This window comes from Caenorhabditis elegans, chromosome V (assembly GCF_000002985.6).
Source record: "Caenorhabditis elegans chromosome V".
Lineage (NCBI taxonomy): Eukaryota > Metazoa > Nematoda > Chromadorea > Rhabditida > Rhabditidae > Caenorhabditis > Caenorhabditis elegans.
This window is the reverse complement of record NC_003283.11, coordinates 18,936,296-18,952,086: the sequence shown is the minus strand read 5'-3', so window position 1 is coordinate 18,952,086 and position 15,791 is coordinate 18,936,296. Positions and strand designations below refer to the sequence as shown.

Here is a 15,791-nt window from a genome sequence, read left to right as displayed (position 1 = left end):
ACTTTTGAAATATACTACTGTCTGAGCGGTTTTTAACTGAATCCGACGATATCATAACGGGAAAATGAAATTTATGAAAATTTTCCAAACAAAACTATTTTGAAACTTTCTTTAGCACTAATCAGTTATTGTAGAAAAATTCTAAACCTGTTGTTTTTGAAAACATTCATGTCAACTTTGTAATTTGGCATAATATTAAGAAACTCGGCAAGTAGGGCTCTATATACTCACATATCTTTTCGGGCAGAGGGAATGTGAAAAATTGATCAATCGCAAACTTGTAAGCTTAAGATAAGGAACACTTTTCCCGTGCAAACTATTTGAAAAAAAAATCTGAATGGATCCAGATTCGAACCAGCACTGACTCTACTGAAGAGCGCGCGCTTTACCACTTCTCCAAACAGGCGAGTGGCGGCCGCGGTTCCAAGGAATATGTGAAACCAACCGAGCTGTACGAAGTAGAAAGCTTCCATTACTTTTTCAGATATTTAGTTCTGAAAACTTTGTTAACTCTCCTTTTCAACAACTAAATGGCCCTTTTTGTAGTTATTTCTACTGGAAAAAAATGTGCCTGTAAATAATATCCTGTTTATAAACGTTGTTGTCCAGTGAAAACATTCCCTTGACCTGAAATTTATCGATAAAAGATAAATTTATCTTGAAAACTACTTTTTCGAGTGTATTTTTAAACATTCTACAAATTCCACTTAATAGCAGGTCGGGAACTTCTGCGATTCCTCGAATAAGCTATTTTCAAAAAAAATTAGGCCCAAAATTTGTTTCTGAAAAACGACCCCAATCTTGTATTTTCCAGTAATAAATACAATCTGAATTTTTTTCGAAGTTATTTTCCGCATGGAATGTCCTGTTTTTGGGCTTAAAGCGCACTTTTTTGTCAATTTTGCTTTTAAAAAATATGAAGTGTCGTCCAATAAAATGCACGATACGCAAAAGTACGCAAACACCAACGTGTACCGTACTCCGGAATTTTTTTCAATTTCGATTTTTCAATAACAAAAAGCGACGAAAAAGTTACGTTTAAAGCCGGGAAATGGGATTTTGATACGAAAAATTATTTTTAAAAATATACTGATTATATACACTTTTGGAAAAATAAGAACTGTAATGGTTTTCGAGAAAAACATTTTAGGCCCAATTTTTTTCATATGTTTCATTTCTGTATCTCGTATCAACGTTGAATATACAACAAAAATACACAATATATTTGGAATTGAGATGATTTCAGAAAATATTTTAGGCCATGGCCTAAAATATTCTGCAGAATGCATATTTTGCTCCAAAATACAAAAAAAAACAATCAATTTGTGCTCAAAATTAGATGGTCATATTCTCGACATGAAAAACCGACAAAATATTCGGAGAACTTCAGTTTCGTAGAGAATTTCACAGTTTGATATGAGGAGATATACAGTTTTGGATTGGAATGCTTATCAACTCTATGCAAACTCAGTTTCATTATGGTCTTCGAGGAGGCGCGACGACTTTAACATGGCTGGTGTAGTGGTAGTGAGTGCAGTTTGCATCCTACATGTCATTTGCTCAAACCTTACCAGACAAATTGTTTTTTGTTCCGACAGAGTGTACTGAATTAATATATTTATCATATTTAAAAGTCATTAGAATCCTATTTCACCATGTTTCACGCGAGTTTCCGGTTTTGGATCCAAAAAAATTTCCAAATGTTTTTTGTTGGAATTTCTTCAAAATATATTTAACCTCATCGAAAAAACACAAATTTGGTAATTCTACAAGTTCCGACATTCACATCACATTTTCAGTCTTAAAATCACCTAATTAGAGTTGATTGAGCATAAAGACGTCCTACTTTCATAGACTTAGAACTCTGTTGGCGTTTGATTGATATTATTTACAGGCACATTTTTTTCCAGTAGAAATAACTACAAAAAGGGCCATTTAGTTGATGAAAAGGAGAGTTAACAAAGTTTTCAGAACTAAATATCTGAAAAAGTAATGGAAGCTTTCTACTTCGTACAGCTCGGTTGGTTTCACATATTCCTTGGAACCGCGGCCGCCACTCGCCTGTTTGGAGAAGTGGTAAAGCGCGCGCTCTTCAGTAGAGTCAGTGCTGGTTCGAATCTGGATCCATTCAGATTTTTTTTTCAAATAGTTTGCACGGGAAAAGTGTTCCTTATCTTAAGCTTACAAGTTTGCGATTGATCAATTTTTCACATTCCCTCTGCCCGAAAAGATATGTGAGTATATAGAGCCCTACTTGCCGAGTTTCTTAATATTATGCCAAATTACAAAGTTGACATGAATGTTTTCAAAAACAACAGGTTTAGAATTTTTCTACAATAACTGATTAGTGCTAAAGAAAGTTTCAAAATAGTTTTGTTTGGAAAATTTTCATAAATTTCATTTTCCCGTTATGATATCGTCGGATTCAGTTAAAAACCGCTCAGACAGTAGTATATTTCAAAAGTTGGAAAAAGAACACAACTATGAAACTTTCATGTTTAAATTGTAATTATACCTAAAATCTGCTACAAGGTAACTTTCAAATTCCAACTTTTGATATTCTTTTTTTCATTAGGTAGTAGAAAATCGTAATCGTAGTAAAAGATACAAATTGTAGTAAAAGATCGAAACTGGAAAACGTAGTAAAAAATACGGCCGTAGTAAAAGAGTAAACCGTAGTAAAAGAGCAACGTAGTAAAAGATGAGGTAGTAAAAGAGCATTTGCCACAATGATATTGTGCAATTTTTCAGAATTCTGACTACCCTCTAACCTTTATTTAATCGAAAAAACACAAAAACATATTACAAAAAATATTGTTGAAAAATCAATAAATTTTCCATTAAAAGTTTCACTGTTTCCCTCATTATTTCCTTCTTTTCCTCAATTTTTTCCTCGAATCCACAAAAATTCTTCGATTACTTTTGAATAATGTGGATGGCACGAGAATCTGTACACATGGTTGTCAAGTGGCCATTTGTGATTTATACGTGGACGATAGATGTCAAGTTGGCGGTAGTGACCATCGATTTTTTGCGATTGAAGGCTGAAATATTGAATTTTTCTCATTGGAAACGAGATTTTTGAATTCAGCGCATTGAGAGCTTTCAAATAAGTATAATATCGACTATGGCGCATTTTCGGTGCATTGGCGCTTTTTCGGTGCCTTGGCGCAATCCTGGATACCGATGTACTTAAGCGAGTTTTGATTACAAATATTGGAAACTAGCATCAATTTATTTTATTTTGAGAAAAGCTTCAAAGTAAATATAATATTGACCTTTGGCGCACTTTCGGTGTATTGGCGCATTTCTAGATACTGTCCTAACTAAATCAGCTTTAAACGCAGCACCTTCAAAATTTCATTACTTTTTTAAGCTATTCAGCAGCTTCAAAATAACTGACTTTTCAATTTTGTTGCCCTGGCGCATTTCCGGCGGGCTTGGCGCATTTCTCGTGCATTCACAATTTCATCATTTGATCATTCAAACATGCTCCATTCAAAATTAGTTTTCCTCTCAGTGGTGTTGTCTTTGATTTCTTGTACAATCTGAAATGCACATGATCGCCACGTGAGAATTGGGTTTCCGACGGATGCGGATGATGTAGGTTGACTGCGCGGACCAAGGAGATAACGGTAACCTAAAAAAACTGGTATGCCAAAAGATTTAAAAAGTTTGTTTCAAGAGTAACTGAGGTACGGATGTATCGAGAAATGGGCCAAGGCACGAGAAATGCGTCAAAGCTATAAATTATTTAAAATGCCTTACTGGGCTTGTCGAGAGCTTCAAAATAAGCATTTTGAAGCTCTTGTCAATCTGTATAAAAATATCATTAGTTCACCTATTTTGGCTCAAAAATAACTGAGATAGATAGGTATCGAGAAATGCGCCAAGGCTCGAGAAATGCGTCAAGCAGCCAAAATGTTGCAAAATAACACAGAAATTTGAGTTTGTCAAATTTTTGGCTTTTAAATGAATATAATGTCGGCTATGGCGCTTTTTGGTGAGTTGGCGCATTTTCGGTGCCTTGGCGCAATTCTCGATACCAGCATATCTTGACGAGTATTGATCCAAAACTTGTGAAACAAAATCTAATATATTAAGTTCATAAAGAGCTTCAAGACTGGTGCATTTTTGGTGCATTAGCGCATTTCTCGTGCACAAAACCCACTGAGCTTTTCCCGAAATCTACGCAATCCGTCCTCGATACCAAATTTTCAACTCCTGAACAGCACACGCCACTGGGAAAAAAAAAGCTGCAAACAGGTATTTCAAAATAAATTAACTGGTGCTAACTTGCAATAATTCTGATCAAAACTCACTAAAATACAATAATATCGAGAAACGCGTCAGATCACCGAAAACGCGCGAAGGCACCGAAAATGCGCCATAGTCGATATTATGTTTATTTTGAAGCGTCCTTCAAGGAGAATTCATTAGTGCTAATTTCCAATGGTAATGATCAAAACTCACTCAAATACAGTAGTATCGAAAAATGCGCCAAAGCACCGAAAATGCGCCAATGTCGATATTATACTCATTTGAAAGCTTTCGACAGGCCAAACTTGAATATGTGACACAAAATAAATTTAAAAGTTTATTTCAGGCATTTTTGTTAAAATTTCAACGTTGAGGATTCTCTGCTTTTTGGACACAAGTAGGTGCACCGAAAATGCGTCAAGGTTGATTTTTGATTCAAAATGAAGATCGCAGTTATTCAAATTTAGTACAATTTATTTGATTAGATTCGAATCAATATTAACTGAGTTACGGTGAGATCGAGAATTGCGGCAGGGAACCAGAAATGCGCCAGCGCACTGAAAAAGCGTCAATATCAATATTATACTCATTTCAAATTTGGCTCAAAGTTATCTGATTTATTAGGGTGTCGAGAATTGCGCCAAGGCACTAGGAACGCGTCAATAATGGGTTTACACTTATTTTGAAGTTTTCAAACAACTAAACGCAATTAATATACTTTTGTCAAGATTGAATGAAAACTGACAAAGTTACGGCGGTATCGAGAAGTGCGTCAAGACCCTGAAAATGCGTCATAGTCAATATTATACTTATTTGAAAGCTCTCTTTGAGCTGAACTCAAAAATCGATATGGCACTCTACTCCTCTGTACACAAAACAAGAACTCCCACAAGAGATTCATAATTGAAAAAAAGTTCAATTTCAAGCGTCTACACTGTTTTTGTCCAGTGCCACCAACCGATCGACTACATCAGAAAATATTGCCATTTGTTGATCGTAAATCTTCATGTCAAATCCATATTCCTTGATAAGACGGTACATGGTTCCCAGTGTCATCCAGTACAGCTGAAAATTCTTCTGAATTCCGTTCCAACGATGCTCGCGCATGTGTTTCAGAGCTTCAGTCAGTTCGATTGTCGGATCGGCTTCAACTTGACGGGCAAGACACTCGGTTCCAATGAAGGCCATGGATCTTCCGATTCCGTTCGGGCATTGCACCACGATTGGCTTCTGAAAATCAATTTTATTGAATATCGGTGGATACCGAGTCATATCAATTTTTGAAACTGATTTCACCAAATTTCATTTACTATTGACTAGCAAATCGGAGATTTGCTAGGCTTCGCAGTTTGGCTCGGCGTAGAGTAACTCAAGAATAATTCGCTTTATTAATGTTTAGCCAAGTGTTGAGTTGAACCGGCCAAATTAATTTCCACTTTTCAAATCGCACTTAACGGTTCCCTACTGTTTCTACATGTATTTGGGCCTGCGGCCCTCATTGTGAATTATTGGGCTCAAAATAAGCTTAACAGTTGTCCAACGCTTCTATGAGTATTCGGGCCTGCGGCCCTGAACCTGAATTATTTAGCTAAGAATAGGCTCAACAGCTGTCCATCGCTTCTCAGTATTTTTGGGCCTACGGCCCTCAACATGAATTATTGGGCTCAGAATAGGCCTAAAAGTTGTCCAACGCTTCTGCGTCTATTTGGGCTTGCGAAACTCGAACTGAATTATTGGGCTAAGAATAGGCTTGACGAATCTCCAACACTTCTTTGTGTATTCGGGCCTGCGGCCCTCCGTATTATCTGACCTTTCCAAAAACAGACGTAGTTATAGAAACATACGTCTCATAGAAGGCCTCCAGCCTGCTCTACTGGGAGTAGGGATAGAAAAGGCCTAAAGTTTTTAAGAATAAGAGGAAGGCCTTCATCCCTGGTTTTTGGGTTTGAGTGAAAAACAATAGCATTGCAGGCCTCCAGCCTCCAGCCTGTTCTGCTGGAAGTGAGGTTTAAAGTGGGCAAAATGACCGAAAAGTGCGGTCCTCAATGCGATTAGAGAAACATTCAAAATCTCGAAAAATCTTTAGGATTAAATTCTCCTCACGTTATAAAAATAAAAAATGAAAATTATCGAATTCATCCCCAAAAATAGAGAAAGAGAGAGAGTGGTAGAAAAGTTTTTCACGTTTAATCAATCTTTTTGATTTTGCAAAAATTGAATGATGGCCTACATTTTGGAAAGTGGGCCAATTTTTTTCAAAATAGTTTCAAAAAATTGGAAATATGAAGCTCTCTCTTGCGCACAAATTGGAACCAAATGTCAGAAAAACTGAAGATTTGGGACTGAAAAACATAAAACTCTTCAGTACAAAGAAAATATTCAATTTTAGCAGTCTCCAGAAACCCGCACAAATCAGTGTGCTACCCTTCCCAAAACCAATCCCCTCAATAATGACCATGGTGGGGCAACTATTTTTGAGTCATTCGCACTTAGTGAATGCAAAAGCGCCAGCTATGAGCCAAGTTATTAAAGCTCAAAGTTTGTACATTTTTGTCGGACACTCACGTGTCGAAAAGTTGCCCTCATTTTTTATTTCTGTCAAGAATGCAATTTCGGGATTTAATATAGGAAGAGGCAGATTTTTTTCGAAATTATCGATTTTTTATGAATATTTTTTTTTGTTTTTGTAACCTTTCATTATTCCATAAGTTTCAAATTTAGTCCAATAAACTAAAAAATTCAAAATTATCGATTTTATTCAACAAAAAACCAACCTCGCTTTTCTTCAACATCTCCATCAGGTCAAACATTTCAGCATGACTCTTTGGAACTCCACGTGCAGTCCATCCTGCATATTGATAATGCATCACAGTTCTCGTCGCAAGTTTTCCACTAAAAATCGCATTTTCATTTTAGAAAAAAAGGAGAAACTCACGTCGAATCGACAACTTCCAGTGTTCTTTGATATATTTTCTTATTCAAAATACTTTTCCCATCTGTAATCTTGATATTGAACCGTCCGATTTTGAACGGCTCAGAAATGTGTGGTGGAATGTAGTAGTCACACTTGACAATCAAATTCTCCATGTTTTGACCAAGCATTACAATATGTTCAACGTCGTATTGCGTCAGCATCATCCAAAAATCATAACGTGTATTCTTCAGCGGTCCCTGAAACAATATATATTTTTACAAAAACCAATAATTACCGAAATTATGAAAAATCAAAATCGATGATTTAGAGTAATGGGCACCTTTTTAGGAGGTTCCGTTCGTTCTGTGAAATCAACAATTGCCGCTTTTCAGAAATTTGAAACTTGCATAGTGTTTTTCGTATGCCTACCCTACGTGCCAACATGCAAAAATCTTGGTAAGTACGTGCGCTAAGTGCTCATACCTGAGTAACAATGAAGCGGTGTGGATGACCAGGTGTCGGAACCCAGTTGGCATGAATTGGGACTCGCTGGCCATTGACAATCACCTTGACAGCGGTTGATGGCTTACATGGTAGAGTGGGGTATCTGGAAAAAAGGATATAAAGAGACTATAAATAAAAATATAAGGAAAACCTGTGCTTATTCTTGGGCAAGTATGCATACGACTCAGTGATATGATCTTTATCAATCGTTGTCACATTCACATTTTCGATCGTCGTATTGTAGAATTTGGCCGTTTTATGATTATCTTTGAAATCCATACTCTTGGTCCATTTTTCGATTCCTTTAATCTGCTTTTTCCTCTGTTCCTTCTCTTTCTCTTCATACAACCTCTTTTCTTCCTCATCATCCTTCTCTTTCTGCTTACGTCGGGCCTCGGATCTCTCCTCTTTCTCTCGAACTTTTGCATTCAGCTGTTCAATCTTCTCTTTATCTTCCGCTTCTCTCTTCCGCTGTTCCTCCACTTCTTCTATCCTTTTCCTTTCAGCAATAAGTTTCTCTTCCTCTCTCTTTCGTTCCTCTTCAGCTTCTTCCTCTTTACGCTTCTCCTCTCTTTTACGATACCAAATAAAAACTATTCCACCAATCACAAGAGCAACAAGAATTAAGACCACAGGAATGACAACGGAAAGTCTGAAATATAACATTATTAGTGTCGCAGTATATATAATTGTTTGTTAAAACACTTCTTAGAACATTTGAGTTTTGCTATGAAATTAATTTAACAACTCAAATCGGAAAATCACTTGACTCATCGCTAACAGTGCTCACAGTGCTTGATCCAACAACAGCAGCTGTTACACCAACAGTCGGTCCAGTACCAGTATTACCACTCGGACCACCACTACTTGTACCATTGCCAGTACCTCCTGTATTGACACCACCACTATTACTCTGAGGATTTGGAGGAGGAACACTGATTGGCTGTTGAGAAGCAAAGAACAATTGCAAAAAGTTATCAAACGACTGGAATGCTGATGGAACATTCTGAAATTGTGTTGAATGACTTGAGAACTGCAAATCCAACACGGCGATCTTGTCGAGAGTGGCTTTGGCGGCAAGTAGATCAGATTTAGTGTCTCTTTTCTTTCTTCTTTTTACAGAGGATGCAACAAGTGAACTAATCAATATCTCCAGTGCTTTCGACTTCTTTACTGCATCAATCTTAACATCAGGAATTGAAGCCAAGTTCTGCAAAGGTGTACTGTAGCTGGATAGTGTTTTGGCTTTTGATACATCAATCTTCGACTTGAAAACTTTTGACTTTGCAATTGCACCTTCCAATGAGATAATGTCATCATTGTGGCTCCCCCAGAGACTTTGCAGTTCAGATTTGTTACTAGACTTGTCAATTCCGACTTTTACAATTCCATCGACACTTTTCAGCTGATTAATTGAAGATTCTAGATCCAAAAGGCTAAAAACATTTCGAAGAGCACTTGCAGAAATACCAATTCCATCGGATTGATTCAATGACTTCAGAGACATCTCATTCAGCTGAAGTGTCACATTCTTAACACCTTTCTTCATTGCATCAGGAATTGATCCAACTGTTGGAAGAACAGTGGAAAACTGAGCTACTGATGTTGCAGTTTGTCGAACACTTTCCAATAGATTATCATCCAATACTCTCAACTTCTGAATTGTCTTAATAGCTTCAGAGATCACCAGAGATTCGTTTTTAACATTCTGAAGACAGCTGTTAACATTATTCTCGGCATTGATAACTTTTTGGAAGTCTTCGTCTTTCTTGAATTCATCTGTTACTTTTGGAAACACTGAATTTCGAAGACTATCCAATCGAACAGCATTAAACTGAGTCTCGATACCTTTCACACTTTCCTGAATCTTTATCAAACTTATATTGTTACTTCTTATGTTCTTCACAATTTCGATCACTTCCATCCTCGATTGTGTCTCATTATTGATATCAGTAAAATTCAAGGATTCTACAAATGCAGCAACGTCCTTCTCCAACTGATCCAAGTCAAGCGTTTGGGTGAAATTGTCAAAGGCAGTCAACCAATCACTAACAGTTTCCACGTTGTTCATGAATTCAACTCCTTTTTTACGATAGTCGTCTGAATGTCCGTTTTCGTTACAACCCTCATATTTTTTCACAACATCAATGTAAGAATTAGCATTAACTGGAATAAAGTACGGCTCATCCTTAAATTGTTGGAATTTTGTACGCTCTGGAAAAGTGACCTTCAACTTCTTGTTGACAGCTTGCAAAGTTTCAAAAGCAGAGAATATTGGTTTCAAGCTTTTCCGAATACTTTGTCCATCCACTTCAGTTGCATTTGTCATCTCAAAGAACCACTGATTTTTTACATCATCTGTGAGTTGTTCCAATCCAATTAATTCAAGTGAGAATCCAGAAGTGTACTTTCTTGAAGGAATTGAAACCAGACGATCGGAAAGCTTCGAGACAGTCATCATATCACTTCTAGATGCTTCGTTAACTGCACTCAATGCGGATACCAGTTCAATATTAGTTTTAATTGCATCTTCTACTTTTTTCGAGTACAATGCAATGTAATTCTGACGAAGAGCCGAGAGTTTGATCACTGTATCCAATGACTTGAATATATTGGGTCCATTGTGAAGGATATCAAATGATGTTCGATTGAGTGTCTTGATTTCTGTGAGAAGGACTTTCAATGATTGGAATGTCTCATTGAATACTTTCAATTTTGCCGACCCAGTGATTGGAAAAGATGTATCCTTTAAGCTTGATTTCAAGATACTTGTAATGTGTTCATTAAATCCATCAAACTTCTCTGCTGTACTTTCAAACAAAGAAGAATTGAAATCTCTTTGAAAGTTTCCAACTGCATTGAAGTATTCCACACTTCCAGTCAAATTAGTCACATCACCAATAAATTCGGACCTGAGACGATAGTCCTCCCACTCCAACGCTCGTTTTTCCATAGGACTGATCTCATTATTAGCAGCAGCACTCTGTCGGACCTCTTTCAACTTCTTGATCAACTCCAAGATCTTATCAGGTTTATAATTGATTAGATCGGAAACATTGGCAGATCCTAAATTAAGCATCTCACCGACAACTTCATTAATCGGAATTGATCCATTCATTAATCCAGCTTGCAGGGTAATTCCGTTAGCAATGTGAGCTATGATGGTGATGTGCTCGAGGTAGTCCGTTGGTTTTGTAGATTCTGCAAATATTAAAATAATTATCATTACACATGTAACTTAAAACGTTATTTATTCTCACGTGAAAAAATCGATAATCATTTTTGAAAAATCAATAATTTCCCTTCAAAAATCGATAATTTTTCTTGAAAAATCAATAATTTCCCTTCAAAAATCGATAATTTTTCTTGAAAAATCAATAATTTCCCTTCAAAAATCAATAATCATTTTTGAAAAATCAATAATTTCCCTTCAAAAATCGATAATTTTTCTTGAAAAATCAATAATTTCCCTTCAAAAATCGATAATTTTTCTAGAAAAAATTCATAGTCTTGTTTGGAGAAATCAATGGCGTCAAAGAAAGCATTCACCAATTGAGCTCAAAAAAACCCGCTGACAAATAGGTACTAGGCAGGCACTTAGGCAACACATACCTTTTACAGAATCAGTGGTGTCCGGTGGGTCAAGAGTGGTGCTGTTGAAGGCATGTAGCTTGCAGAACATGAGAAGAAGTACTGAAAATATTGATTTTATGTGGTTCTGAAATATTACTCAGACTTACCGATTGCGAAAGATTGAAAAGTGTTCATCTCGCTCCGCTTGCTTCGTCCAACAATTTTTGATATTTGCTGTGAAGTTATTGATTATCGATTGAAAACTGATTGATTTGTTGTTTTTGGTTTTGATGACAAATCAAAGGTCAACGTTGGAGGGTCACGTGAGGTCATTATTTATTTTTGTTTTCAACTTTTGAAAATGTCATATTTTTTTCCGTGATTTTTTTAAAAATAATTTATTTTTATTTTTAATAAATGTTCATTTTTAGAAGCTTCATAAGGAACACTTTTTGTTGGAAAAATCATGATGAGTACCCCTATGACAATATACCTACATCCTATATGCCTACCTCATGGCTACCTATTCATATACCTGCCTGTCTAGTGCCTATATTATGCCTAGCTATGTCTTCTGGTCCATTTGCCTCATGGTTATCAACCTACACGTGCATGGCTACATTACAGCCGCCTACGTTCTGTTTGTCTATCTAGTGCCTACTTATATGCCTACTTCTTGCCTGCCTACCTATCCAATGTCAACAAACGTGCCTATTTTATGCTTGCCTGCCTACCTATTCCCCTCACTACCTAGTGCAGCCTAGTACCCTTGTACAAGCCTGCCTACGTGCCTACTTTATCACATTTGAAAATCTCTGAAAATTTTTAAAAAACAATCGACTTTAAAAAAAATAGTTATCCACTAAATTTCCATCTATTTAACCTCCAAATAGCCTATATTTCACTTTTGCCCATTTTTTGCCGGTCTGTTGCAGAAAATATCGATTTTTTTCAAATTTGGTCAAATATTGACAATATGGGTGTCAAATTGACGGAAATTGGATGAAAAATTCAAATTTGTACAAAAATTTAGCGTAAACACGTTAGTTTTCAAATTTTCGAAATTTTGAAAAAATTATGACAAAAAAAAAAATGTTTCCAAAAATTTTCAAAATTTTATTCTTTTTATTCTATATTTTGTGTAATTTTTTTTTGAACTTTTCATACAATTTCGTTTTGTTAATGTTTCATTTTGGGCTGAATGTAGGCCGAATTTCAAGTCAATTCAGGATTTTTGACAAAAATAGGCAATAAGCAAAAATTCAATTTCGCAATAAAATTTAGTGTCATGTTTCAAAAAAAAATAAATTTTTAAAATTTTTTTTCCATAGATCCAAATTTTGTTTTTCATTATTCTTTTAAAATGAGTCATAAAATTCCGTTCAAAGACAATAGTTCATCAAATTGTGAAGTGTTGACCATTTTATGTTATTCCAAACATCTCCAGACACCACGCGGGGCGAGTGACGTCATCGGTGGTCAAATTAGTGATTGAACAGTACAATTTGTATTACATTAATCATGTGATCATGTTTTAATAGTATTAAGCTGTTTAGCGAATCAGTGATCATTTGGATCTAGTGTAAGCTAAAATATTACACTGTGAGTGGATTTTGTATTCCTTATATTCGGCCAAATTTGAAATTTTTCAAAAATTCCGGCAACAGATCGGCAAAAATTACAATATCCCCGAATATAGGCAATATGTAGGGTAAAATTATGAAGATCAAGTAGGAAATTAAACTTTTTAAATGAAAATCGTATTGTCCATTTAGGCCAAAATTGAAATTTTTTTTTGGAAATTCCGGCAAGAAATCGGCAACAGATAGGCAAAACGGACGGAAAATTAAAATGTTTTAAAAATACTGAAGTTTTAACACTTATTTTATAGAAAATTTCATTTTTTTTTCTCAAAGTTTTCATTAATTTTACACCCATATTGCCTATATTCTGCCAAATTTAAATTTTTTTTTCGAAAATTCCGGCAAGAAATCGGCAACGGAACGGCAAAAATGACAATATCCCCGAATGTAGGCAAAATTGACGGAAATTGTGTCTAAAATTTTAATTTTGTTCTGAAAAATTCACAAAAACCAACAATTTGAAGCATTTTTGAATTTTTAGAAAAATTACAAATCGATATAACCGGCAAAAGATGGGCAAAAATGAAATTTCACGGAATATAGACGATATGGGGGTCAAAATGACGGAAATCGTATGTAAAATTCTAATTTTAATATGAAGAATGCCCAAAAACAAAGTTTTTAATGCATTTTTGAGGTTTTCGAAAAAAAAATTTAAAGTTCAAAAATTTAAAATTTATCGATTTTTAGCATGTAAAATTACGGATTTTGCATTTTTCATGTAATTCCTGTTAATTTAACACCAATATTGTCTATATTTGGTCAAATTTCAGAAAAATCGATGTTTCCGGCAACAGACCGGCAAAAGATGGGCAAAAATAAAATTTCAGCTAATATAGGCAATATAGGGGTCAAAATGACGGAAATCGTATGTAAAACTCTAATTTTAATATGAAAAATGCCCAAAAACAAAGTTTTTAATGCATTTTTGAGGTTTTCGAAAAAAAAATTTAAAGTTCAAAAATTCAAAATTAACGATTTTTAGCATTGAAAATTACAGATGTAGCATTTTTCATGTAATTTCCGTTAATATGACACCAATATTACCTATCGGTCAAATTTCAAAAAAATCGGTATAATCGGCAACAGACCGGCAAAAGATGGGCAAAAACAAAATTTCATCGAATATAGGCATTACGGGGGTCAAAATGACGGAAATCGTGTCTAGAATTCTAATTTTGATATGAATAAGCAAAAAATCCATTTTTCCATACGACTACAGATATTTGATGCTTGTAATAAATGTGCATCCCACACCGATTCAGGCTTATCAGGTTTCTGATTACTGTAATGGGGTACGGTAGGAGTCCGGATATCTATTGTTCCTTCGATCTTGTAAAACTATCCCCAATTCCGCGAAGTTGCCAGCGGCCATCAATTTGGCGAATCTTCGCACTCTACTGCGTTTATCAAATTTGAGAAGAGATGAGACTATATATACAAACACTGTATTTGGCTAATATGAGAGACGACACATTCCGTATCTGTTCATCGTTTTCTTAATCAGGCCGGGGGGGGGGGGGGGGCATTCTGATTTGTGTCGAATTTTGGGGAACTTTATGATTTTTTTCTTATGAGTTAATCCGATTCATGAGATTTTAATAAAAATTTACTAGAAACCGTATTTAATTATGGTGCATGTGATTTCAATAGGAATGCACATATTAAAATTTCAAACTTTGAAGTTTTTTGTTTAATTCTCCATTTACCATACTTCATTTTGAAAAATTTGACTTGATTATTTCCAATACTCAGATGCACCTTTAATTTACGAATTTTACCAAATTTCATTAAGCTTGTTAACATAAATGTTCATGGAAAAAAATATCTTATGAAAATTTGGATTTCGGTTTACAATTTTAAAAATTAGTGTTAGATCGCCCTAGAACTATGTACTTTTTAAATTTATCCACATTTTAGACTAACATTTTAAGTACCGCCAACTTTCACCTGTCACAACAAATGAGATTTGAGACGGTGAGTTCAAAAATTAATGTCTGTGTTTTGCCGGATGATGGTCAAGTGATTCACCACCGGGGGGGGGGGGGGGTGTCTAGAATATTCTGTATTGAAAGTGATCAAGTTTCAATTGAAAAAAAAACTTTAAAAATGGATTTTTGAGGGAATTTCATAGGAAAACACAATTTTTTTTAAACTTCATCCTTCCCCAGAACACCGTAACTAATTCGCAATAAAGGGCATACTTCATTGTTTACCGTTACATCACTAATTGTTTATATGAACACCTCTTTGTGTACCCGAGTAGCGAAATGACCTTCTTCTACTTGAGAATATAGGTCGTGTGTACCCATTATTAAAAGGCAGGATTTTAAATCATATGGTTAATTAACGTATATTTTATATTTTACACGATATTTTAAAACGTTCCAGTAAATATGTACTATTGAATTAGAATTTTCTTGCTTACTTTCAAATACAACGGCATTTCATAATGTTTCTAGCATTTAAAAATATTTTGTAAAATTACACATAAAATTACAAATCGATATAACCGGCAAAAGATGGGCAAAAACAAAATTTCATCGAATATAGACATTACGGGGGTCAAAACGACGGTAATCGTGTGTAGAATTCTAATTTTGTTATGGAAAATGCCCAAAAAACCAAGTTTTAGTGCTTTTTTGAGTTTTTAGAAAAGTTAGAAAAAAACATTTTTCGAAAATTTTTAAAATTCAAAACTTCAAAATTAACGATTTTTAGCATCGAAAATTACAGATTTTGAATTTTTCATGTAATTTTTGTTATTCTTTTCCCCATATTACCTATATTGCGTCAATTTTTATAAAAATCTATATAATCGGCAACAGACCGGCAAAAGATGGGCAAAAATAAAATTTTACTGAATATAGGCAATATGGGGGTCAAAATAACGGTAA

General features: G+C 35.1%; 1 protein-coding gene across 1 annotated transcript; it reads right to left on the bottom strand.

Annotated features, from left to right (window-relative positions):
- Window positions 1-5,161: 5,161 nt before the first annotated feature.
- Y80D3A.8 (Protein-tyrosine-phosphatase) lies at window positions 5,162-11,446 on the bottom strand (the record flags this gene model as incomplete). Its single annotated transcript, NM_075290.4, has 8 exons — window positions 5,162-5,490; window positions 7,035-7,152; window positions 7,196-7,431; window positions 7,658-7,781; window positions 7,830-8,330; window positions 8,449-10,879; window positions 11,291-11,371; window positions 11,419-11,446. 8 exons carry the CDS (start codon window positions 11,444-11,446, stop codon window positions 5,182-5,184), a joined length of 3,828 nt encoding a protein of 1,275 aa, NP_507691.2. The 3' UTR covers window positions 5,162-5,181.
- Window positions 11,447-15,791: the final 4,345 nt, after the last annotated feature.